The following is a 27,715-nucleotide window of genomic DNA, read 5'->3' as shown; positions in this document are numbered from 1 at the left end:
CATACAAACAACCACAACAACCTAATCGCTGCATAAGAAAAATATGTGAGCAGGGTAAGTTTCGAGTCACCTTTCTCCTTTAATATATGAAAAAACAATTTTTGGTTTTAAGATTAAACATCAGCTTTGTAATGAAGTTCGTTGAAGCTAACCAGACAGCTTAGCGTACCTGTTTACTTGCAAAGGTTCGATTATCTGCTAGCAGCTGCTAGCTGATTGACCACTAACGTTAGGGTAACAGCTAAAGCAAATGTAAAATTGGCCTCTTTTTTGACAAATAACACTCCTTATCTGAAAAAGCAGAGACAGTAATCGAGCGGGGATGTGGACGATTCTTTGGCAATGATACGAGCTAATTTGTCTTGTACTTAAGTTGCGCCTGAAAGTGGTCTAGTACTTCTAGCATCGTCTCAGTTGATATTGTCCATCAAGTAGTGTGTGTGTGTGTGTGTGTGTGTGTGTGTGTGTGTGTGTGTGTGTGTGTGTGTGTGTGTGTGTGTGTGCAGAATATTCTTCAACCCAAGGTGTTTTTTTTTTCTTCTACGAGTGTTTTTTTCCCCTTTATTGCATGAAGGCTTCTTGGATGTCGGTGATAGAAGGTTACTTGTTGGATAGATCTAAGGTTGCTATATAAGTTTGTATTTTCTCTACCCTTTGGATCTGTTAAGCGTACACTACCATTCCCGTGAGTACATTTTATTTTCCCAAGTGTACTCGGCTCAATAAACCTTTCCAATTTCTTTTCTAACATGGTCCTTGCGTTGTTGGTGTAATATAAAGTAGATGGTAGCATTTATTGAGAGAAACGTTTGATCACTCATCTAAGTGACTTCTTCAGTCTAAACTGACTGCAGGTATCCCCACCCTTATAAACAATACAGTGGCATAATAACCAAAAACAACAATCGGTTTCATATGCAAATTGCCGTGACCATTAACTAGAGTTTCAATGGCAATGTGTACTATTCACAGAGGATTTGGAAATGGTTGCATACACATACAGGGGACAGTACTATAGTCAGAAGCATGGGTATGCTATGGGTTCCCCAGTTTCACCTATAATGGCCAACTTGTATGTGGAGGAAGTGGAAAACAGGACTCTGATGTCCTATCCAGAGACACCACCGAGCCATTGGTTCAGATCTGTGGACGACACCTGGGTTAAAATGAAATCTAAGGACGTACCACATTTCACCGACCACATTAACTCTGTGGACAACATTACATTACGTTACAGTCATTTAGCCGAAACTTTTATCCAAAGCGACTTACAATAATTGCATTTAACGTTGGAAATCAGGAGAACTAATAGTCATCAGAGGTTGTAAGTGCATCTTCTCTCTAAACAAGCATCTAAGAGCAAAACCAGTGCTAAAGTAAAAGCGCAAGAAAGAGATTTTTTTTTAAATGGGTGAATACAATAAGTGCTAAGAGTAAGTAACAAGGTAGTAGTTCTTGAAGAAGTGAGTTTTCAACCTGCGCCAAAAGATGGACAGTGACTCCGCTGTCCTGAAATCAGTTCATTCCACCACTGGGGCCAGGACAGAAAAGAGCCGCGACTGGGTCGATTGGTAGCAGGGGCCTCTGAGCGACGGGGCAACCAGGCGTCCGGAGGTAGCAGATCGAAGTGGTCGGGCAGGGGTGTAGGGCTTGACCATGGCCTGGAGATAGGAAGGAGCTGTTCCTTTCACTGCCCTGTAGGCTAGCACCAGAGTCTTAAACTGGATGCGAGCAACTACTGGGAGCCAGTGTAGGGACATGAGAAGGGGAGTTGTGTGGGAGAACTTAGGGTGGTTGAACACCAGATGAGCTGCAGCTTTCTGAACAAGCTCCAGAGATCTGATGGCCGATGCCGGGGCACCAGTAAGGAGGGAGTTGCCGTAGTCCAGCCGGGAAATGACCAGAGCCTGGATAAGCACCTGTGCCTTCTCGTCGGTGAGGAATGGGCGAATCCTCCTGACAACCACATCAAATTCAACAGGGAGGATGTGAAAAATAACAGGTTAGCCTTCTTAGACTGTGAAATTGCAGTTGGTGATGGGGAACATTTGATTGTTGATGTTTACCACCAGAAATTGGTCCACCCCAAGGATCAGGTCCAGCAGAAGTAGTGCAATATAGCATACGCTGTGAAGTGCTGGGAAGATTGCCATAGCGTGTGCATCGGGTAAACCAAACAGACGCTGGCCAAGAGGATGACACAACACAGAAGAGCCAACGCGTCAGTCTAGGATTCAGCAGTCTACACCCATCTACAGGCCAGTGGCCACTCTTTCAAGGATGAGAATGTGCACATCCTTGATAGGGAGGAACGCTGGTTTGAACAGGGAGTCAAAGAGGCTATCTATGTGAAGAGTGAACGACCATCCCTGAACCGGGATGGGGTGGGGGGTGGGGGGCTAAGAGTACACGTGTCACAATTTAACAATGATGTGATTGCAATCATTCCCCAACCCTCTGTGAATAGTACACATTGCCATTGTAACTAGTTAATGCTCACGACTATTTGCTAGGAAACCAAATTTTTTTCAGTCGTTATGCCACTGTATAGTTTACCTGCAGTCAATTGAGACAGAAGAGGTCACTTAGATTGAGTGATGAAACGTTTCTCTCAATAGGTCTGTGAATGTTCTCATTCATCCAGGTCATGGTTATCCAAAGAAATTGAATCGAGTGCAACTGGACTTGGTATATATCCGTTTCTCTCAATAAACCTTGTGTCCCGATGAACTGATTCAACCTTCTGTGATTTTCTTACCTGGATTATTGAGCATACATAAAGACAATATAAAGTAGAAGAAATCTTCAGAGTTTTAATGCCAACAATACATATTGGCAAACGCATTCCAAAGTGAGGAGTTGGATAATTGTTATTTAGCCAAATTGGTAGTGTACAAGACAACTTGATGATTTTTGATTGACATTGTCATAAATAACTTACTCAAGTGCTTTCCTGTTAGGCAGATACTTGAATGATATTTTATACAGGAAACTTTTGCTGTGGTTTAAGAATTTTTTTAAATGAAATCATGGTACTTGATCAAAATATTTCATTAACTTTTTTTATCTTCTGCGATCAAACAAGCCCCCAATGCAAACTCATAATAGACCTGACAAGTACATAATTGGTTATGGGCGCCATCTTGTGTTCATATTTTCTAAGTACACCATACAGGTTAACGTTAATCCCTCTGCACTCCTTTTGGTACATCTACATATGCATGTCTTATGTATTTTGCATTTTGTATATATATTATATCACAGCATTGTATATCTTCTATATGTTTAACACACTGTATAGTATGTATCAGCATACTCTATGTATAGTATGTATATCTTTTGTATCAGTATAGTACATGACAGTGGTACTTACGTACTCTATTTCGTCTTAAATTTCTTATTATACTTATAGTTCTTGCTTTATATTTTCTTGTATTTTTAAAATTCCTCACAAATTGTTTTATATTTCATTCATTGTGTGTGCATGCTGTAGCAGCGCTATTTCCCTCCTGTAAGGATTGATATTTCGAGATAATAGTGAACTATCATTTGAATCTAAAATAGCAGCCTTGCAGCAGTTCCTTGTAGTACATAGGGTTTGCTGCTAATGACTGATTTCTCTACACACACTATTGTCTTGATTATTCTAGACAAAGCTTCTGAGAGACTGCTAGTTGTTTTATCTTATACATTTTCATTATTACTCTTCAACATGTTTCCCTGTCTCTTAGAGAGGAGCAACTGATATACACATAAAGAGATGAATTTCTCTGAGGTCTTTAAGCAATCCAACCAACTTTGCAACATTTCCCCAGATGGGAAATATTTGGTAAGCAGTTTATTTTTTCTTTGTAGAACTAGTTTTACCCATGCTACCACATAAAGAATTGAACTCACTAATGCATTGTCTTTGTAAATAAGTTTATGCATTTTATGCTATTGTAATGATGAAATGTACTTTGTAGATTTTCTTAACTTGTAGTTTACATTTATGGGTAGTAGTCAAGTTGTCTTGGTTATCAGGTTTCTCTTACTGTCTGCACCCCTCAGGCTACTTGTGTGCAGTATAGGCTGGTGGTGCGAGATGTTAACACCCTACAGATATTGCATCTCTACACCTGCCTGGACCAGATAGTCCACATGGAGTGGTCCTCAGACTCCCTTTTCATTCTCTGTGCTATGTACAAGAGAGGACTTGTGCAGGTAAGATATTGAGAACAGGAACTGAAAACTAGGAATGGGGATGTTTAAAAATACCTAATCAAGAGGAGTTTAAGTGTCTTGGGGTCTTATTCACAAGTGAGGTTAAGCGGGATCGTAGACTGACCTGCGGTTAGCGGCAGTGTCTGCAGTGATGCAGCCTTTGCATCATGGTGAATAGGGAGAGGAGCTGCAAAGCAATCCCAGCTCTCCCTTATGGTCATGCGCTATGGATGGTGATCAAAAGAATAAGACCGTAGATAGAAGTGGCTGAAATGGGTTTCCTCCACAGGGTTGCAGAGCTCACTGTACGTGACAGGGTGAGGGGCTCTGTGATCCAGGAGGATCTTGGAGCAGAACCACTGCTCCTCCACATCAAAAGTAACCAGTTGATGTGGTTCAGGCATCTAGTAAGGATGCCCCTTAGGCACGTCACTGTCAAGGTTTACTGGGCACAATCAACTGTGAATAGACCCTGGGGCAGACCCAGGATGTGCTGGAGGGATTATATCACCCAGCTGGCCTGGGAGCACCCGGGGATTTCCCAGGAGCAGCTGTAGGAAGTTTCTGGGGAAAGGGGTGTCCAGGTCTATTCGCTCACACTATTGCCATTGTGACCCTAAAGGAGCAGCGGTTAGAACGTGGGTGGATGGATGGATGGATGGATGGATGGATGGGTGGGGAAAATGCCACATCAGTACGTCGCTTGACTGTGTTTAATTTGGCCATAGAAAGTGTATCAGAGTTAAAATAAATCTTTGCCAGGCTGGGAGAAATACACACAGTGTCATGAGTGCAAAACACTAAATTTCCCGGGCCAATTGAATTTACTGAAATTAGGCAATAAACCATTTTATGATTCTTACCACTGAAGATCCTCATCACTGGAGTTGCACGGAGGCTGTACAGCTATAGTTTGGTAAACTTGGAAATAGAACCATCAGTCACACCAGTTTAAAACATCTTCCTATGTTCAGGCATGCTGGTTGGTTGATGAACAAATGTTTGGGTTAATGAACAGTGTAATATGAATTCCAATCTCTTCTAAAGATAGTCAGATAATCTGGGTCTACAAAAGGTGCAGACGCAAAGGTGGACGCAACTGATTTAATAGGATGGTTCCATGTGGAATGACTGTTTGCATCAACCAACTTACATATTTGTAATGATGCAGTGTGATATCCAAAGATGTTACATATTAAGGTGTTATACAGTACAAGATGGGAGTGTCCCCTAACGGGAGCAGCCGAAAGAAGAAGTAGTAGTAGTAGTAGTAGTAGTAGTAGTAGACAGGAAAAGATGGGAGCATATAACTAGAAGTATGGAGACTTTTTTTATTTAATGTAATTTTTCCCCCCTTAATTGGCCCCATTTTTTGGTCCAAGTTGGGCATTGATTGTAAAAAGATATGGGACATGTAAGACAGAGTGTTGCATGATTTATTTTAACCCATTTCCTCTATATTTTATGTGTTTTGAGTCTTTATAGATTGTGTAAGTTTACAGTTTGTGAACTCTTGGTTTAGAACAGTGCCATACATATATAGTTTCTACTGGCAAGCGTACAGTCCTGGGTAAGATGCTAAACTGCAGCCGTAGGCTGTAGAAGGGTAGCACCTTACCTCAGCAATGGCCCTTTGGCTAAGGATGACATCCCTACTGATAGATCTGGTCTTCCTGAAAGCCTGTATGGTACTTCCCATGGTGCCCAGTCCAGCCAACACATTGGGATAGGAGAAGGGAACTCTGATTTCAAATTCACCTGCTGCCTTGTGGGTTGATGCCTCTTTAGGCAAAGGCTAGGAGAAGGTAACTCTGAATTCTAATCCCCGAGCATAGTCTACCCAGCTGTCAGTACCCGGAAAGGGTAAACCATGGCGGCTCCGCTCAGTCAACTTGACAGCGGTTCTGGCAACCGGCAGCTCTGTTTGTCAACTCAGCAGCATTTCTGGCAAAAGCAACAGGATTCTTCTGCGGCCGTCTCATCTACACTGTGCCACCAAACAACAGAATATCTTGCCAAGGGACACTATAGAGCACCAAATAGTGTCGTCATCTAGGGTGCAGCCTCACATTTGAATATGGAGATAATGAATCATAGATTTATACTGTCTTTGTATTAACTTGTGTTTTACTCGTTTCGGGTGAAGGCGTGTATGCGTGTGTGTGTGTGTGTGTGTGTGTGTGGCAAGCGTAGTGATCATGAGCATTGAGGCTATAGTATATAAAACACAGTCAAGAATATTCTCTTTTCAGATATTGAGCATTTTGTACTCTGTTTTAATCAGGCAATAGACCTGAAAAGTAAGAACATTTTTATTTGCAACAAAACTGATGGCAAACCTTAAATTTTTTTGTGTCAGGTTGTGTTTCTTAAATGTAGATGCTTTAGAGATGGTCCATCAAACTACTTTCATCATGCAGTAACTTGTTAGCTTACAGCATGATGAAAGTAGTTTTGAAATTATAGTTTCAGTGCATATTTAAGATGATAGGAGATGTATTATATTTGTCAGGTAAGTGAATAGTAAAATTCAAAGGCAGTGATTTATGATGAGGAGGAGGGGAGGGCCCCTTTAAATACCATCACACACATAAACCCACAGTTGAAAAGCCAATCGTATTCAGAGGTTACCACTGGTTTTTGACACTGTATCTCAAGAGGAATTTGCCCAGCAAAAAAACAAAGAACTTTAGCTTCAATTGGCTGTCAAGTCACTTTCACAACCATACGTGTATTTCGATTTAAACTCATTGCACATTAGTACAGAATATTTTTTTTCTCCAATCACTTGTCACTGTATAGACCATACTTCAGCTGATCTGATCAAATAATATAGCTCATTAATATCAACATGCATGAATCAACGTCATCAACATAATCAAGTATCAGCCATGCTGTTTCTTTCTCACTTCCTCATCAGCTTATCCTCTCCATGTGCACCAGTCGTTTTGGACTATATGTTTTGTTACAAAGGAAAGGTAAATTTCTCTTGAAGGGATATCTGCAAAGTGTACTAAACTAGTAGCCAAATTGATTGACATTTTTAATGACAAATTCAGCCTGCAGTTTTTGTTTGATGATTGAGATTTGGCAGCTGTGAAAATGGCAAAGTCATACCATTTGTAAAGTCACAGTGTCACAAATATTCTGCACATTGCCGGTTCAGCACTCTGGGTGTCCATGCAACTTACTTCTGAAGGGGTAACCAGCGCCAGTCCTTCATGATCACTGATGCTGCTGAGGTGTTGCTTACAGTTTACTTGTGTGCAGGTTGAAGAGGACAGAAGAAGGGGATGGTGGGGGAGGAGGAAGTCAGACTTGTCTTCTGTTTGTCTGCCTGTCAACTGATTCTCTGTCTTTGTGTCTGTCTTCAGGTGTGGTCTCTTGAACAGCCCGACTGGCACTGTAAGATTGACGAGGGCTCAATAGGACTAGTTTCCTCACGCTGGAGCCCGGATGGACGTCACATTCTCAACACCACCGAGTTCCACGTAAGTGTGAAGTCACCATGTGTGTCTGTGCTTCTGTGTGTTTATATGTGTGCCCACCCGGTGTCAACTGTTGCTGCCCCACAAGGAAGGGAGACCTGAAAATAGCCAGACACCAGAGCTTTCCTTGAACACCCCCCATTGCCCCCACCACACATAACACATACACATACACATGCACATACACACACCTGCCACATGTATTCAGTACAGTTTCATAGTTCCGCCTGTTAGCGTCCTGTCATACATGGGTCTCAAGTACCTCTGGGGCATGAGTGCAATGTGTGTATGTGCCCTTGTGATGTAGGACTGGTATTTCCTTAACCAGTGATACCTATTGGTGATGTTCTATATGGCAGTGATTAATGTTCACTTTCATTTTTTTCTTTTTGTCCTGTTTTCTTTTCAATACTGGTCTTGCCCACTAGACTGAGAAATCACTTGATTTTAGTAGACAAAACCAACTGACACATTTTTGTCCCATGAACTTGGTCTTCCAACTTGAGTTGAGGCGCCTCACAAAAATCTTAGGAAAAATTTTTATCGTCATATTTAAAAAGAAGAATATAAATTAATTTAAATATCTACATTATCTGTCATGCATCAGTTTAGTAAGATATAAAAGATTTAGTAAGATATAAAAATAAGAATGGCCAACCCTCCTGAAAAGGCCCCTGAACATTGGAAAAAAAGAGAGTCTAGAGATGCCTGCCACAGTTGATTATACCCAGAAATGTCTGCAGAAGGAAATTTTGACTAAAAAAGACACAACAAACTCCAGCCTCTGGCTCTCAGTTCTGTTGTCTAATATTCACCCTTTAATAAGCGCATGTCCAAAGGGTTGATGGGACATTGCTAGCTACATGTGGGGCCATTTGGATTATGACTAGGGCACCATGCCTCAGTGGGCCGAGTCTGTCATGCTGAACCTGACTCCAGGAATCGTTTGACAGGTGTTGTGACCCAGCGCACAACTGTGTCTGGACTGGAGAAGGGTGCAGGGAGTGCAAACGTCTCTGGCATGTCTGCTTTGTGTCTGTCTGCATCTTCTGTTAAAAAAAAAAAGACAGCAGGAATAGAATTGAGGTTCCTTCCCCAGGGAGGAATCTGTCTGCATAGTACAGCAAAGCTTATGATGACAAGGTCTTAGAAAGCAGTATAACTAGGTTGCATTCCGTTATCTTATCATAAAAGTATATTTAAAAGTAAGCAGGAATTAAAAGTAGCCCCTATGGAATTTTTTACAGAATAAACCATCGTCACATAACTTCTTATGACACTTGCCACCATCACAGTATTGGACACCTGTACAGTATAGGACACCAGGTGAGCTCATAAGTTAACCTTCCTGCTGTTTTTGATATGTAGGTTATGAGGAAGTGGAGCCCAAGAGCTAACAAATGGAACTAAATAAAGGCATAACATACTTTACATCAGCTAGGTTTATATTTGTTCACTGGTGCTACTGGTTTAAGAACCAATGGGGGACAGTACATTTTTGATTACCTGACTGTACTGGTGCCATTCAGAATGGGGCAGCGTCCGAGGGATGTCACAGCATTGCTGTCGCTATGGACACGTCACAGGAAGGCAGACATGCGGAGCACGTTAGACAGTGTTATGTAGACCATTTTATGTACACCATGACACACTAGAAAAAAATAGGTGAAAACGGCAAAAAATTACGCAAAAAACGAAGAAAATTACAACAAACTGCTTACCTCTAATGTAGTCTAGTGCATCCGATGTCTGACTTCCGTTTGCTGCGAAGCTTCCGCTTCCGCTCGGGAAGGGCTAAAAATAGCTCATAGACGCTGCCGCATTGCCAATTAACCTGGTATCCAAAATGGCCAAAGGTAGCCTCTGTACTCATTTAACATGAAGCGATACACCCTCTTACTTCCCCACTCCAGCAGTTGTGGCCTGAAGGCCTTGAAAACACAAGTGATAAGGTGGTTGCTAGTTCAAGTCTCCAGATTGGTTAGAAAATCTGTGGATTTTACCCTCCTTTACCAACTACAACTACACTCCGTTGGGAAACGCACTTCACCCTCAAAAGCTCCTGAGGAGCTTGGCAGTAATGGCCGGTGGTAAAACATGTTGATTAGTTAAAGTTTAAGTTGTCTTATTTGTCAATTGCACAACAATACAATGTGGCCGGTATTGTTGGCAATGAAATGCTTAAGCATCAGTCCAACCTCAAAAAAAGCTAAAGCATGTGAGAAAACTTATTAAGTTGAAACTAAAAAAATCTAAAAATGAACAAAAATATAAAATTAAAATTTTTTAGTATTTACAGTTACAGATTGTGGGGCAACTCCCAAGATGTAAACGATGTTAATCGTGGAAATATGTAACAGCAAAGAAAAAGAGCATGTGTGTGGCTTGCTTGGTCAGCCTATAGTACCTTGCCTAACCTCATATTCTATTCAAAATATGTCCAGATTTTGTTTCCTAATTAACTGAGTCTTGTGGGAGCTCATGTGGGTGCATTTTGCAGTCAACACAGTTTCACCTGTGCTGTAGTGCCAGACCAAAGATGATCCCTGACTGTACTTGATATGAATACACTGAACGAAAGAGAAGTTTGGATACTTTGCAAAGCTTAATGTTAGCAAGCATCTTTTCCTGATTGAGGTAACAAAGCTAATTTACCAGAAGCGTCAGAGGCATTGGCTGCCACCTTGCCAAGGGGCCCACTGACCTTACCTTCACCTCAGCCCAAGATTTCATTAAGGCTGTGCCAGACAGGTGTCCGTGTCGAGCTTGAATTTCAGCCTCACTCATAAACAGCCTGCTATATTAACTTGTTTGGGGACAGCTGCCTGTGGTGTGGACTGTGTATGCTTTTGTGCGTGTATGTGTGAGTCCTTGTCAGTTAGACTGCTGTTGCTTTTTTTCCCTCCCTCACCCAAGAACAAATTCCATCTTGGGTATATTGTCATTTTTCAGCTCACAGCAGGTATTGCTACATCAAGAGATGGGTTATATTTGTCTTGTGTGCCACCAGGGGCTGTAGTCGCAGTTATTGACAGACATCAGGTAGACATGGCCTAGTCACCATTCCAACAAGCTACAAAGGCTCCCAAGCTGTTCCTTTAAAAAAGGCCATGCACGTGTCAACATGAATTGTATCTGGCCTTGTGAGAAGACATGAAAAAATACAATTGTTTTCCAGTGTGGGATGGCGCCATGTCAAAGTTTTAATAGTAAGCCACATGGCTGGAAAAAAAAGCCCCCCTATTGAGAGACTTCGCCGAAGTCATCTCCTATTTGAATTCCTATCATTTATCCGAGGACCTCACACAATGTCCACATGCATCCACACTAATCCACTGTTACCAGCTGAGTAGTCATAAAGTAAGGGCGGAAAAACTCGTGCCAAGGACAGTGTCGATCCTTATACCTCTCTAATGGTTTTTACATTGTTGGGATCATATTAGTGATAGCATACTTGGTCAGTGCCTACTTGCAGCCCTGCTAGCACATAGCATTGTTGGCAATGGTGCTATCAGGCTAAACTGCAGTTGTAGGCAGCTGCAACGCAGGACAATAGCTCACCGTCCATACCTTGCAAGTTATGTCTGGAGCCGTGGAAGGCTCCAGATCCTTGGTAGCATCATGAGGCTGTAACAAGAGAAATGGGCTATATCTGTTTTAGATGGCTTCCTATGTGGAATGCCCACAGGCTAATCCTTTGCTGACAGATAGGCCTATACAGCATCACCGACAGTCACCCACTCTCTTGCACCCATCCCAAGGAGTGCTACAAAAATGGCTGACGGATAGCTTTTCTTTTGCATCGCTGTCAGTTGGTATAGAGGTGCGACATGTGGTCTTATTTATCATGTGTTACCCACAGCCTCTCCTTTGGGGAATGTTCCCTAATTGTGTGGTTTTTCTTGACAGGAATCCAAATAATGGCACTGAAAGTTGAGTATTGGCTGTCTGAGTGAGACAATGGATGACTTTTCATTGACCGTGCGTTTATGTTCTGATGGACTTTTAGTAAGCTTGTGTGTGCCAATGTCAGCCCCTAGATCAGGTGTGCTACCTGGACCCAACCATCCCATTTTGTCAAGTCCAAGGAAAGCCTTATTTCGATATGCATCTCCCCTTGGATGCCAAAAGGAAGAGTAAGATACTATTAAGTGACTCTGGAGAAGTAGTGAATAAGCCAAATAAAGTTTTATTGTTTGCTAGTTTGAATACTTAAAAATACAAGGGACATAAGCAAAACAATGCAACACAAGACTAAGAGTCTGAAAATATATTTAAAAGAGTATCTCAGAAACTATGTGTATCTTTGCATCTCAGAACATCGCGTGAGCAAGGGTGTAAATGTATTTTGGAGATAATGAGCATCTTTGTATGTGATGAAAAATGAAAAAACGTTTGCAATAGAAAATCTGCAGATATAGGGTCTCTACATAATTCACACATATATGGCACTGTTAAAAATCATTGCGTTGATGAGTGAGGATGTCAGAATATCTATAGAACTGGAAAATAACCGTGGCTAGTTATGCCAGGTCTGGCATAGACATAAAGTTTTCCTTTGTTGATGGATAAACAGCAGCTGTTCAGAGCACTGCCTTTTTCACACCATACTCCAAGTCACAAGGTCCCATCCCTAGAGCTACTGCCCACCTTTGCAGCGGATACTTCACCCAAAGTGTAGTTTTACCAACTTCAGATCTCACAGCATACCCCACCGCATACGAAAGCATTTCCCACCTTTTTGCCCGATGCGCTACCCCCTTCTCTCAGTTTAGAGTTACACTGCCTTTCGAGCCCCTTACCCCATGTGGTACGTCCAAGGCATTCAAGAAGTGTGCGCGTGTTTGTGTTTGACTTGTGTTGATGCTGGTTGCCATGGTGCTGTGTCCAGAGGGGATGTCCGGGAAACGTGCAGTGAGGTGTAATTGCAGGGTTTACACCGCTGGATGTCTTGACCTGACTTCAAGCCAGCAAGGCGACAGCCAGACAGTGGCTGAATATCTGTCTAGTTCAAATGTCTGTCTGGGCACTCTATGATGAAAGCTTTGTGGGTTCATCAGTCTTAGTTCTTCACATTCATAAAGCTAAAGTTTTAGAAATATGATAGGTATAAGGTTTTATGACCAGTAATATACATTTTTTAAAGCCTTGTTTGTTGATTTATTTATCTGAGTTAAATTTTGTAAATCTCTGTTTGTATGAGTATGTGCTTGTGTGTTTTTATAGATGTTGAATACAGTCCTATAGCTTAACAAAGCCACACTATGAGCCACAGATCTTACATTAATTTATTCATATGTTGAATTTTTCAACCTATGGGTTTATCACATATGCCAAGGAGACCTAATGTGTTCTTATTGCGTGAAACAGAGGCCATGTTGAGCTTTTGACAGGAACATTGGACCACTCAAGTATTTTCACAGCTTTAGCCATCACAGCACGATATGACAGGGTTGGCGAGGCCGCCTTATGCACACATTAAATGTGTTCTGTGCTGTAAAAGGCGATATGTGTGCCACATTATTAGCACCCTTAACATTGCAGTGGTGGGCTTGCGTGTCCAATGCCTTTTGGATTGCTTGTAATGCCTACCATCTGACCGACTACTGAGATGAGTTTAACCGGGGGAGGGACCACGCTACTGTTGCAGAAATCTGTATCGTGGACAGAGCTGGCATTCCACATGACTTGATCTGGGGGCTGTTTTTTGCTAATGCTGCACGGTAGTGTGACCTGTTAAATGTGGCTGTTACTTCTGGAAACTCCATGTAAAAGGCATTTAGTTAGCTTACTTTTTTTCCCGGTAAGACATTTCAAGCAGTATTCCATTTTTTTCCCCAAGTTATTTAGAAAATAGGACAATAGTTGACCATTATGACTGTGTTACATGATAATTGCTATGAGTGTTCAGCTTAGGTGGCACTATTAAGAGGCTCGGGGACGCTTAGCTTACCCAAAATTATCATTGAAAAAAATGTAACGTTCAACAAAATCATTATTTTGTTTTTTTTTTTTTAGGCAGTAACTACTACTTCTGGGGTAGACGGCGGTCCAGAAGCAGGGAAATTATTATCATTATTATTATTGTTAATCCCATTCATCCATCCATTATCCAAACCGCTCATCCTGCTCTCAGGGTTGCGGGGATGCTGGCGCCTATCCCAGCAGTCATTGGGTGGCAGGCGGGGAGACATCCTGGACAGGCCGTCAGGCCATCACAGGGCCTATTTATTATTATTATTATTTCAAATCTGTTTTTGAATGTTATTGTCATGAATTTTATTTCTGCTCATTCTACTTCAATACCATCCAATGTAGACTATCCCACTGTGCAATAATATGCACTTACACTGTCATACTTGTTTTGTTTCATATCTGGTGTACTGTTAGATACTTCTAATACCCTAGTCATTTAAAGACATCCCTTATCTGGTTTAAAGGTGTGCTAATTAGGACTGGGTAATAATTAATTGTTGTTCAATAGTTGTTCATCATTTTTCAATGGTATTGTATTGTATTGGGATGAAATTTGGTTATTGTTATATACACGTACGTGATACACAATTTTGTTGTTTAAATTAGCAATAAGAGTTTATCATCTAAAATTTCTCACAAAATGAGGTCTGATATTTGAAAAAGTATTACTTGAAAACTGGTTTTGGTTTGATATCATACTTTACATTATCAAACAGTTCAATGTGATGAACGCCAGTCAGATTCTTAAACGTGGCATTTTTGCTTATATATATAATCTTTATTGTCCCGCAGCAAACTTGTTTTCACAGCCAGCACATGCACAGAAACATACAGATAACCACACCACAACATGCAGATATACATACAGATACATAAACACATAACCGTCACATAACACCTATCATTCATTCCCCACCTGTATCCCAGCACATATACATGTATCACACCCGTGGATAAATCTGGCTCTATGCTAGGTCAGCGAAGGAGTTTGTTTAATACTACTATGACAGAAGGGACAAAACTTCTGCCAAAGTGAGCTCTTCACCATTTCAGAGTCCTGTATCTACAGCCTGATGGCAGTAGTGTGAAATATGGATTGAGGGGGTGATCGGTGTCATTCACTATTGTGAGTGCAGGCACATAATGGCTCTGTCGTTCATGTCTGGGAGGTTGGGTGTTGGGGGAGTGAATGATCTTGGAGGCAGCATGTGTGATCCTGGTAAGATTGGTTTTGTTAGATGGTCAGCATGGTATAGAAACAGGGGGAGCAGTGCAACAGAATGGGTTGGATTATGCTTTTGTAAGGTAACAACAGGAGGTGGGGGGCAACAGAAAGTGCTCTGAGCTTGTGGATGATGTGGAGTCTCTGATGGGATCGTTTATGGATATCAGTGATGTGTTGATCAAAGCTGAGTTTGCTGTCTAAAGTGAGTCCAAGATATTTGAGGTTGTTAACCTGTTCTACTGTCTTGCCGTGGATGGAGATGGGGTTTAGTCCAGTGAGGGGTGTGCTTGGTGTGTTAATGACCAGTTCTTTTGTTTTGTCCTCGTTCATTTGGAGGTAGTTGTCCATGTACCATTCTGTGAAATGAGAAATGGAGTGTTGATAGGCTGTGATAGCGTTATTGTCATTAAGTAGTCCCAGTATTGCAGTGTCATCAGAGTATTTGTAGTAAGTGGTGATGGGTGAAGGGCTGATCCAGTCGTTTGTGTAGAGCGTGTAGAAAAAAGGACTGAGGACACAACCCTGAGGGGCTCTGGTGTTGGTGATGATGGTTGATGATGTTACTTCGCGTATTCTTATAGCCTGTGGTCTGTTTTTAAGGAAGTTGTGGACCCAGTGGATGAGGAGTAGAGGGACGTTGAGGTGGTGGAGTTTCTTGATCATCTGGTGGCATTGAATTGTATTGAAGGCAGAGCTGAAGTCAATGAAGAGAATTGAAGCGAAGCTGCCAGGTGATTCCAGATGTTGGGGGAGGTAGTGGAGGAGACATGCCACCACATCCTTTGTCTCCCGTTTGACCCTATAGGCAAACTGATATGGGTCTAGCTGTGGACTGACAGCTGTTAGGATGGTAAATGACCTGCATTTATATAGTGCTTTTCTAGCTGCAACAGCCACTCACAGTGCTTCACAATCAGTGAATGCCCCCCCCCACACACACACACACACAAGCACGCACGCACGCACGCACGCACACACACACACACACACACACACACACACACACACACACACACACACTGATGGCGGTGTCAGCCATGCAAGGCGCCAACCTGCTGATTGGTAGCAGTTAGGGGTTCGGTGTCTTGCTCAAGGACACCTTGGCATTTTTGCATGGAGGAGCCGAGGATCAAACCAGCAACCCTCCAGTTACTAGATGACCTGCTCTACCTCCTGAGCCACTGTTGCCCCATAACAGATGGTGCGCAGGATTAGTTTTTTCAGGCATTTCATGGCTGTTGGGGTGAGTGCGACCAGTTTGTAGTGATTGGGTTCAGAGGGGCGGGGTTTCTTGAGTACCGGTGTAATGGTGGATGTTTTCCAGAGGGTGGGAATGGATGCCGTTCTATAGGATTCCCAGAAGATGGAGTAGAGGAAGTGGGAGAGCTCCATGGCCAGAGCTTGAGCAGCCTAGCTTGGATGCCGTCCGACCCTAGTGCCTTGCCAAGTTTGCACCTGCTCAGCTGCTGTCAGACACCCTCCATTGTGAAGGATGCATGTGTGGGCTCATGAGAGGGGAGGGCACTAAGTAGCTCCTCACAGGCAGCACAGTGGTTGTGGATGTCAAACCGTGTATAGAAGGTGTTCAGCGTGTTGGCAAAGGTGGTGGGGTCTGTGATTGTGGTATGATCTTGAATTGATTTATAACCAGTTAGTGTTCTTACTTTATGGAAGCCATGTGTTATGTTCACGTTGCTAAACTCCTGCTCCAATATGTCCTTATATTTGAGTTTGGCCTTGATAGTGTCATTGCTGATCTTTTTGTTAATTGTTTTAAGGGAAGCCCAGTCCCTGCACTGAAATGCCTTCTGCTTTTCTTTCAGGCTGCGCTTAATATGGGAGGTGATCCAATGTTTGGAGTTAGGATCTTTTTGCAAAGTTTCTGTGGGTATGGTTGTGGTGATGCAGAATTTGATGTAGTCAGTGATAAGTACTCTGTTATCCAAATTGCCTTGAAATATGTCCCAGTCTGTGCATGCAAGTGAGCCTTGTAATTGTGTGATGTGTTCCTCTGACCATTGGGTGGCGCAGTGGATTTGAGCTGTGACGCATTTCAGTTTCAATTTGTAGTGTGGAAGCAGGAGGGCAACATTATGGTCAGAAAAGTCGAGGGGAGGATGTGCCTGAGCACTGAATGCATTGGTACTGTTGCCATAACACAAGTCCAGAATGTCATCTTTCCTTTTGGGAACGTCAACATACTGGTGGAAAGATGGCAGAACACCATCAAGTCTGCAGTTGTTGAAATCACCCACAGTTAACACCAGGGCTTCAGGATATTTAGCCAACGTGGAACTAGTGCTCTCGGCTACCAGCTCCGCTGCCACTTTGGTGTTAGCACTGGCTGGAATGTAAACATAATCGATGAGTACAGTGGGGAATTCCCTCATGAGATAGAAGGAGCGTAATGAGGGTGTCACCATCTCAACTTCAGATGTACACACTATGCTGTGGGTTTTGATGTTATTACACCACCTCTTGTTGATACAGATGCTGACCCCATCACCCCTCTCTTTGCCCGACTGACTAGTCCTGTCAGCCTTTACGGTGGAGGTTTCAGTCAGGGCAATGATATCAGATGTTTGTATGTATGATATGTTATCAGCTATTGCAATATCAAGTAGAATTCCTATGATTAGCATGATAATAGTTTGCATATTGCTTGGCACTATTGCTAATTAGTGAAATCAACTGGTGAAATCAGAATAACATTCGCTTCATTTTTAAAATAGTCCGTCCCAAGATTACCTTTTACTTCCGCCAGGCGATGTGCGTGTGTGTGCGCACGTGTGCGTGTGTGTGTGCGTGTGCGTGTGCATGTTTATGTGCCTGTGTGTCTGTCCCTGGCTAATCATGCCAAACTACTGGACCTATCAACCTAAACATTTTTGTGCACAGCTATGACTGTATGATGAAGAACCTCTTTTGGTTGCGGTGATTCAAAAGCTTCAAAAAACGTTTGTTCTCACTATTGCCGCTCCCTCTCTCCATTCACGCTTTAGCTCGCTCGACCACCACTGCTTTCCATCGCTGCCAGATCATGTACATGTGCAACTCACATCTACGGTTGAGTCAGATTGGGCAGCAACAGTGTCAATCCAAAACGTCATGTATTCGGGTATGAGTCTTGAAAGTAAACGAGAAGTAAATCATATTTTGCAAGCCAGCAAATCATTTCAGCAAATCAGCATATCTTTTGCTTATCTCAGCACAGGAGAACTGGAGGAACACTGGAGGAACCAAAAATGATTCACTTTATTCACCTTGCAGCCACACATAAGTTTCATAGTCTCCACTGTTCTGGGGGTAGGAAAAGGCACACTCACACTTATAGCCAAGACCACACAGTCCTCCCCGTTTATTGTAAAGCGACTTTGAGTGTTAGAAAAGCGCTATATAATATTTATTTATTTATTTATTATTATTATTAAACATTAAAGCCTATCAATTCATAACAGACATGTTTTCCTACCTTCAAATAAGAATGCTTTGACAAATTTCCACTATAAAAATACAATTTCAAGAGTAATATTAATAACAGTCACAGCTGGAGATCATCTCAGTTGCTACAATAGAATGTTTCCCATGGCTGAGCTGTTTTCTTACCATTGTTTTATGAATGAAGGTCAATCAGCGTAGCGGCAATTTGCCTTGATTCATTTTATATCATGAAAACCATGACAGTTAAACACATTTGAAGTCTTTTAATTAAGGCTTTGAAATTATGAATGCCTAATCGCTGTCATTTCAGGTAAAATTTAGTTGCTTTCATGCGAGGGTCCTCCTCGGAGGCTGCGCATCCACAGACTGACAGGCAAAATATTTTTATTAGGTAGATTTTTTAGCTTGAGTGCTGCATATTAACAACTTTTTGTTCCCATATTTCCTGTTCAATCGACTTGGATGCTGCGCAAGATTCTTATAATGGTAGGAAAGACACTGGTTTTTCTGTCCGTGTATATATGTATCTGTCTGCTGCTAATCTCACATACTTCTGGGCCTGTCAGCCGAATAATTTCTGTGAACAGTTATGACTGTAGGATCAACGAACTCTCATGGTTGTGGTGATTCAAAACCTTTGAAAAACCTGTCTTGTACCACAATTGAGTGCTAACTCCTCAGCTGTTTTTTTGCCCAAGTCTGAGCACCGGAGAAGGGGAGATATGTCTGCACTCTACTGAGTGCACTGCTCAAGTTTTCACTATTTTCCCCAGCATAGTCCAAATATTCCATTGTTCGTGGTACTGGATATAACCAAGTACTAACACTTTCTGCACTGATACTTGACAACTGTCAACTTGACAAGTGTTTATAAGCAGTGAGGAAAAAGGTTTTTTTCTGTCCACAATGATACACCCCACAAATGTTGTATCAGTGTCTTTAAGGACTGACTGTAGCGCTCCTTGTTTCTTGAAGGGCAAGATGCCATGCATTATTTCGGACGCTGGATGGGATGTCAAGCTGTTGGCTTGGTGCCACACACCGTTGTCGGTATCAATCTTGTTCAAGTGAACCCAGCGGGCACTAGACTGACTTCTGGTGAAACTGAACATTAACACCTGTGGTCTCTTTGTTCTGCCGCTTTGTGGGCGGACAGTTAATCCTTGGCCCTGCCTCTCATTTGTGAAACAGAGTTTGGCATGATAGCATTACTTGTTGTTAATGTGTTACACGTGTGGCAAATGTGTCTGGGTGGCTGAGGGCTACTGAAACATCTCATCTTGGCTACTCTATGCTAGTACCTCCTCTTTGATAATGTGTTTCAGGAGCTGTCAATTTCATATTGTACTTATATATACACTGATATGTAGTCATTTAATAATGTTTACTGTCACACTTCCCCTGAATAACCCGCAAATGTTGCACCCATGTTGAAGGACAAAAGTACATGCCAGAAACAAGTACATGCCAGAAACAAGTACAGTGCCAGAAACACTTGGTGCACCCAACGAGTTAGATTGATAGACCTTTTCCTTATGATTGAGCTTCACAACAGCTTGAGTCTAGTTAGTTTCTCATATCCCTGTCAGAGCTTCCTGCTCAACAGAAATCTGCACGTTTGTCATAATTCTTCTTACAGACATAGATTTAATTCTTTGTGATTTTGCAAACTTGTCACACCAGCTCTTATCTATCTATTGTAATATATTAATTGATTTACCTATTGACCTTTGTGGCTACAAACCCACTGTACTACCTCTTGTATTCATAAACTTCATTGACATTGTCAAATACTTGCACTAATTTTATATGCATAGAAATCCAATTTTCTGTGATTAAAAACGTAAACATTTATATTTGCGAGCAATGCATTAATTAAAAGACTTGATATTCAAAAACTTATTTGACATATCAATCTGATTCTGATCCTTATGTTAGAACCACTCATTTCAGTTACTCTCTGGGTGTTGTTCTGAGTTGAGTGCATAGCATCTTGCTCTTATGTTTGGATTGACCCATTGCTGATGGATCAATCATTATGCTCTGAAGAGCACTTAGGTCTCATTAGGCTCCCTCCCTGACTGATTGAGCTCTTATTAATAGGCCAGTGTTGACGCCCCATCCCCATACCCTCACACTCATCATACCACAACCAGACAGGCTCCTTTTACAGAAGACAAGTGGTGGAATCTTTCTCACAGAGAGGTTAATGTCTATAATATCTAATGGCTATTAGAGGGGACATCAGGTCTAAATGGCTACACAGTTGTTCCATGGCTATATTAGTGCTATTTGAACTAAGTGCAGGCATCAAAAGCCGATCCCAGATCAAAGTTATATTTTTTTGTTTTTACATGTAGGTCCTTTGATGTATTTATGCACTCTGCTGATTGGCACCACTGCTTGCCTGTCATACTTTCACTGGAAGTTGAGCTACGTTTTATCTATTTTTTTTCCCCACTCTGATCCCATGACAGCTGAGAGTCACCGTCTGGTCCCTGTGCACCAAAGCTGTGTCTTACATTAAGTATCCCAAGGCTTGTCAGAAGGGTGAGTATGGGGATCATTTTATTTTTATTTATTTGAATATGGCTTTGGCGTGCGTGCGTGCGTGTGTGCGTGTGTGCGCGCGCGTGCGTGCGTGCGTGTGTGCGCGCGCGTGCGTGTGTGTGTGTGTGCGCGCGTGCGTGCGTGCACATCACCAGGAGTACCTGGGGACACGGACACTGGGCTGTACGCCCCAGCATGCCCCATGAATCACAGGCTGTCCTTTGACCTTATGGTGCAACCCTGGGTCTGGGGCCAAACTATGGTCCTCTCTGCTGACAGCTGTGTCCCTCTTCAGTAAACGGGGCATGCTCTCCATAACAGACCTGTCAGCAACTTGGGGAAATAATTGTCTGTGGTTCTCCCTCTGTTTCACATGCCCCTGTCATGCCTCTACGTGACCCGTGCATCCTCAGTCCCGTTGTATAAAAGATATGGTCATGCTAGCTAGTCACATACCAGAGAGTTGATAATGACTGTGTGTCTTTGGACATCAGTATTTTTTATCAATTCATATTGCTATGAAGTGCCAATTTTGTGTTGATGCTATGATCAGTTTGACAAGGGGCATATGTCTTTTTTACATAAATATTTATTTTTTATTTGAAATTCTAATTTTATCCCTTTCTCTTTTCATTAGCTGCTTTTAAAATGTCTAGCCTGAACTACATATGAATGTCTGTATTACCCTAAGTTGGTTGTTGCCTATAACGTGCGCCCCCCACCCATCTTTTCTTTACCACAGGTATAGATTTCAGCAGGGATGGTTGCTACATGGCCTTGGCTGAACGCCGTGACTGCAAAGACTATGTTAGTGTATTTGTGTGTGACAGCTGGCATCTCCTCAGGGTGAGTAGGAGATCAGAATGTTTTCTCGGAACTCAAAACCACTGTCAAGCAAATAGTTTTTAGTTTAGGAAACCGTGACCTTTCAATAAAGAACACAAGGGTCAGAAAATGTCCAGGCCCTGTTCTGTAACAAGGAGATCCTAGGATCCATTCTGATTTCTCCCTACGTATCAGCTCTGCCGAAGTGTCTTTGTGCAAGATGGTGAGTTCATACCAGCTCTTGTGGCACCAAAATGTGGACGATGCTGTGCGCTGTCCTCCCTGTAGGTGGGGGCATGTGAAAACCATACCATACCATACCATACCATTGGGAATCCATACCACAAAAAGCTTGCAGAGACACTCTGAACAGCCTGTTTTGCCTGAGCTTTTAAAACGTTCATATATGGCCCTATCCGGAAACAATATGATTTCTTTGAAAAGACAAGCATGGGGACATATTTTGTACATTACCATTACCATTGAGACCATTATGAGGGAAAAATCCTAAGATACAGAAACAACTTAAAAAGAGCATTTTGTTGAGACAATAATCTGTGATGGAGGTGTACAGTATCCCTCTATGGAGAATGCCTGCAAAGGTATTAATGTAAATGAAAGTACCCAGGAAGATCAGATCTCAAGATCAGAAACGCGGTACAGTACATGACCCATTTACTGTAGGCTTTAGGAATAATGTATAAAATAAGCTATAGTTAAATGTATGTATTGTCCCAGCATTTTGAGACAGAAACACAGGATCTGGCGGGATTGGAGTGGTCTCCCAATGGCTGCGTATTGGCTGTATGGGACAGCTGTCTCGAGGTGAGTCAACCTAAAACAGATTCTCAGGTGTAGGAGAGATAGGAACAACCTTGTTTTGTCTTTGCTTGTTTTTTTCGTTTGCTTTCACATGAAGGGTGGTGCATTTTTATGTCCAAAATGCACTTCATAGATAAAGTTTACTGATATATTGCAAGAGTAGATAGGACTAGGATTCGTGAATAAAACCTTTAATTGGTGCATTATGTGTCCTCTCCACAGTACAAGGTGTTACTGTACTCTCTGGATGGTCGTCTGTTGTCAGACTACAGTGCCTATGAGTGGTCGCTGGGAGTCAAGTCTCTGACGTGGAGCCCCAGCAGCCAGTTTCTGGCCATTGGCAGCTATGACGAAAAAGTAGGCACAAATCTATGTGAAATCGTGACCGATGATACTGACAAACACACCAGACAGGCAGGGAACATTACTTTACACACTGACACACTGAAGGCACTTTTACAAACAGATTTTTCCCCAGTGAATTCCCAGTTCTTAACTGTGGAGTTGGGGGAGGGGGAGAATTTGGCTTTAGCCCACTAGATTGGAAACAGTGCTTACTTATAAAATATTGTCTTATATTACAGCTTTAGGTTTAGCCCAAAAGGTACTCAAAAGTGAAAGACTCTATTATCTCAGCAAATGACAAGAAGATATAGTTACATTTTGCTCCTGTAGCCGAGGAATATGCATCCAAAGCTTTTTTTTATCATTAATTTTGGGAATGTGCCCAGTGTCATACAGCTTTTTCAAAGGGGATTCACTTTTATGTTGTCCGTCTGCCTCACTCTCTTCAAAGATTCTATCACACATCCACAGGCTCACGATTATTTATTTAAGATATGTTTTCAGCCAGTTTGTGACTTAGGGTTGGGCTGTCTTATCTTCAAGGACAAATAGATCTGTCTATTTTAGTTTATTGAAATCACAGCCTACATTTTAACTAAACATCTGCTCTTATTGTGGACATGATTTACTAACAAATCCAATACTCCTCTGAGCAGTGATATATATCATTGCTTTCAAAATATATTTTGAAAGCAGATCCAGTTTCATCATCCCACAGTGATGACTCTTGGCACCTTTAAAAATTTCTATCTTTGCACATGTGAGCATGACATCAGCAGTAAAGACATCAGTGCGTTGATCATCAGAATGATATGATTCTTTGATGGTATCTTGCAAATATAACCGTCATGGAAACTCACTATGCCTCGGAACAGAGCTCTGCGACTGTTATGCTCTCTCCAGTCCATTGACACGGATACCAAAGAGCATTCGCTACGCATCCGATTTATTCCAAGCCTAACGGCAACAGCTTAATCTGAACGGCAAATATGATAGCCATTTTGCTATTCACATATGACAAATAATCTCTATATAGTGGTGTGCCTTAAGAAATAGATTCCCATTTCTACAGTCAAGTCACATTACATATTGAATTTGGATGTGGTTTATGAATGCTCATATGGACAATTTCAGTCACTATCATTGCGAGGTTACTAACACCACATTAAAATGTCCTATCGTTAGGTGCGTATCCTAAATCATATTACGTGGAAGAAGATTGCACAATTCGAACACCCAGCCAACATCAACAAACCAAAAGCTGTGAGTATTGGTGTTAGCTATGAGATGTGTTTTTGTTGATGACTGCTCAAACCTTCATGATGAGCCCTAAAGCTCATTTCAGTTAAAAAGCTCATATTCACTAACTAAGCAATGCTCACAAAGAATTAGGGCTCTTAACCTGCATGTGTCTTTTTTTCTTTGAGTCGATAGAAAAAAAGAAAGAATTAACAGTTTTTACAGGTTGTGTATAAAGAGGTGGAGAGGAGGCCTGCGGTTGCTAGTGATGACCATTGCATCCACAGCATCACCATGGGCAGTACTCTCTTCAGCACCCAGAGCAAATGTAAGTGTACTGTAGTTGAGCAGAGACTCGGGCACAGTAACTGCACGTGTCTGTGGTGCGGGGGGAGGATACATAGCAGGGCTCTTCCTGGATAAAACTGGGGCCTGCACATTCATGTGACACCTGTGTATAACTGAAATTATTTACCAGCCACATAATAAAGGTTAATTGAAACTTACTTACCCATATGCACTTTGTTCTGTCTTTACCGATGCTATCCATTCAAAATGTGCACCTCTGTATAGGAATTGCCTTAAATTGGATTTCACATTCATTGCATTATATCCATCCTTGCTTGTGTCTGTGACCTCTAGTTAAAATTATGTTTTGCAAATGTAACTTGAACTTCTGAGGTTAAAGAAACTGCTTCTTTGACAAATTATATCCTTTGGTTTCGTGTCTCACTCTAGACGAGATTTGCCCACTGCCTGTCCAGTTTCCCGTGGTCAAACCAGACCAAGACCGAGCCAACCCTAAGATTGGCATTTCTACCTTGGCCTTCAGCTCGGACAGTTGCTATTTGGCCACCAAGAATGGTATGACTTGCAGGCTTGTTTGCTCCGACTACATAAAGAACACTAGAAAAACAGGCATTTAGCTGCTTTCCACATCTTCTGCCATTTTGGCTGACTTGTGCAGTGGAGTGGCTGGTAGCAGAGGAACATGTTATGTTTGCTGTGAAAATACCAAATCAAGAATCAAAACAAATCAATACACAAAAAAATACTATGCTGATGAAAAGTTAATTACCAGTTTGACTTCATCATTACATAGCATAATAAGCGTACTGTATTGTCAAAATATTTTAGTAATACTGAATGGTAGATTCAGTGGCGGCACGGTGGTGCAGTGGTTAGCGTGGTCGCATCACAGCAAGAAGGTCCTTGGTAGTCCACCCTTGGGGGTCGTCCCAGGTTGTCCTTTGTGTGGAGTTTGCATGTTCTCCCCGTGTCTGCATGGGTTTCCTCTGGGTACGCCAGTTTCCTCCCACAGTCCAAAGACATGTAGGTTAGATGAATCAGCCGTACTAAATTATCCCCAGGTGTAAATGTGTGTGTGTGTGTGTGTGTGTGTGTGTGTGTGTGTGTGTGTGTGTGTGTTTGAGTGTGTGTGTGTTTGAGTGTGTGTGTGTTTGAGTGTGTGTGTGTGTGTGTATCGGCCATGTGATGGCCTAGTGGCCTGTCCAGGGTGTCTCCCCACCTGCCGATAAGATCCTCTTGATGTGTCTTGGTAATTTTAAAGCAAGGTGCCGCTTGACCATTCTTTGATTCTACAGATGTGAAATAAAAGTAGATGCCTTCTTCTCCACATCAAAATGAACACAAGCACATACACACACAAACAAACAAACAAACAAACTCAAAGTGGGGTGTAAGACTACCTTTGAATAGTTATATTAAATGATGCTATGGTAATGCCTCACACTTAGGCTGCAATAATATTACCTACTGGTGCTAAAGGTGGCTTTGACCTGTTATCTGTGTCTCCTCCCACTAAAGACAGCATGGCCAGTGTGGTATGGGTGTGGGACATGCAGAAGATGAATCTGGAGGCAGTGCTGGAACAGACATCAGCTGTGCGCTGCTTCCAGTGGGACCCCCGGCGCCCCCGACTGGCACTGTGCACAGGCAATGCCAAGCTCTACCTCTGGTCCCCCGCAGGCTGCGTTTCAGTCCAAGTCCCTACAGAAGGTAATTGGCTTGGTTTCAAGAAATGTTGTCATCAAAGAATAGAGTTAGCCTCCTTTTGGGATAGGTTTATTTACGATGAAAGTTACTTATTAGTTAATAAATGCCAAGTATGAATACTTGTGAAAACATTTCCTGTGGCACAATAAAGACCATACCCATTATTTTCCCCACGAGGTAGCACATATAGGGTTTAGTGAAATAAGTATTTGAACTATCACCGTATGACATCATCATCAAGACAACTAGATTGTATTGAGAGAATGATAACTGAGAGCTGAGTTGAACTTAGATTCAGAAGCTACAGTGATGAGCAAGATGGTGGCTAAATTAAATAGAAAAAATAAATCAACTCTGTTTTGCACAGCTGCATGTTTGTTTGTGTATGTGCGTGCATATTTCTGTGTATGTATGTGCGTATGTATGTGCATGTGCATGCCATCGATGTTACCACTGATCCCTTTTCTCCTTCCAGGTGGTTTCCAGGTCCAGTCTCTTAGCTGGCACTCCAGTGGAAACTCGCTGATCCTCCTTGGGAAGGAGCAGCTGTGTCTGTGCTTCATGGATGCCGAGCAGGAGGACAAGTGACTCTCACAAACACATAACTCACTGCCAGAATAAATAACTGTGCTACCAACCACCAGACCACATTCCCTCATCGTTTTGGCTAGGATTGTGTTAATTTAGCTGATGAGCCAAAAGACTTGGGGGAGGATTCCTTTTGACAAGTGGCTGTGTCACAGTCAAAAGGTTGCACTCAATGAGTATTGTGTTATGATAGCATCCAGCAGCTGCTTGAGGTTATTAGGATCCACAAAGGCAGGGGAAATACTTGCCTCCATAGGGCTCCATTTCCACATGTGAATCCTGGGGCACTGCAATAAGATTTTACAAAGACCTGAAAGATGAAGGGCTGTATTTCCAGGGGTATTGTTGGTAGGAGACTCATTTGGAGAATTAGAACTGATGTATGTTCAGTATTTTTTTTTAATGACTCCTTATTGAAGCACGATTAAAAACAAAAACTAAAGACATGTTCAAAAGTTTGACCATTTTTAATTTAACCGTTCATAGATTGAAGTATTTTGTATGTGTATTTCTATGTGAGTAAAACTATTTTGAATAAACTTTTTCATAGATAATGTAGTGTGAGGTTAGTTATTTAAAAAGTATTTTAATTAGCAAGATGATTAGATTGAGAATGAGTGCATGTTCATGTTTTGGCCAAAACTACAGTCTTGAATGGTGCAGAGTGAGAACTGGGAGTGGAAGCATTTTGCAGAGTGAGAATTGGGAGTGGAAGCATTTAAGACATTTGCAGATTTGCAGTAACAGACTAAACAACTAGCAAGTCTCTGGCTTAGAGCTCTATATGCCTCTGGCATGACAAAAAGGCAAGCATTTTTTAAAATACACATCCCTCCCTTTGTGAGTTTATGAACAGTAAGCTACTATATTGTATATCCTGCTTTGCCTGTGGTGATGGCGTTTGTTTTTTTAAGGGCAATAAGAAGACTCCACCTGCCTTTGTTTTATATGATGAAAGTGGGAAAGTCACTGGATGGCTTGAAAGGCAAAGGACTTA

General features: G+C 42.0%; 1 protein-coding gene across 1 annotated transcript; it reads left to right on the top strand.

Moving 5' to 3' along the window:
* Positions 1-27,224, top strand: wrap73 (WD repeat containing, antisense to TP73). Its single transcript, XM_056274823.1, has 13 exons — positions 1-54; positions 3,732-3,829; positions 4,051-4,203; positions 7,578-7,694; positions 20,811-20,883; positions 21,626-21,729; positions 22,447-22,533; positions 22,753-22,887; positions 24,061-24,138; positions 24,340-24,442; positions 24,853-24,978; positions 25,942-26,133; positions 26,606-27,224. The coding sequence occupies exons 2-13, from the start codon at positions 3,761-3,763 to the stop codon at positions 26,716-26,718; spliced, it is 1,350 nt and encodes a 449-aa protein (XP_056130798.1). The 5' UTR covers positions 1-54; positions 3,732-3,760; the 3' UTR covers positions 26,719-27,224.
* Positions 27,225-27,715: the final 491 nt, after the last annotated feature.

This window comes from Lampris incognitus, chromosome 2 (genome assembly GCF_029633865.1).
Source record: "Lampris incognitus isolate fLamInc1 chromosome 2, fLamInc1.hap2, whole genome shotgun sequence".
NCBI lineage: Eukaryota > Metazoa > Chordata > Actinopteri > Lampriformes > Lampridae > Lampris > Lampris incognitus.
This window is presented reverse-complemented; position numbering and strand designations above follow the sequence as displayed.

Bases quoted from the DNA above. Each gene is read 5' to 3' on its own strand.
- wrap73 (XM_056274823.1), top strand. From the start codon at position 3,761: ATGAATTTCTCTGAGGTCTTTAAGCAATCCAACCAACTTTGCAACATT. The intron at 3,830-4,050 runs GTAAGCAGTTTA...TGCACCCCTCAG, and splicing joins CCCCAGATGGGAAATATTTG to GCTACTTGTGTGCAGTATAG. The intron at 24,443-24,852 runs GTAAGTGTACTG...GTCTCACTCTAG, and splicing joins CTTCAGCACCCAGAGCAAAT to ACGAGATTTGCCCACTGCCT.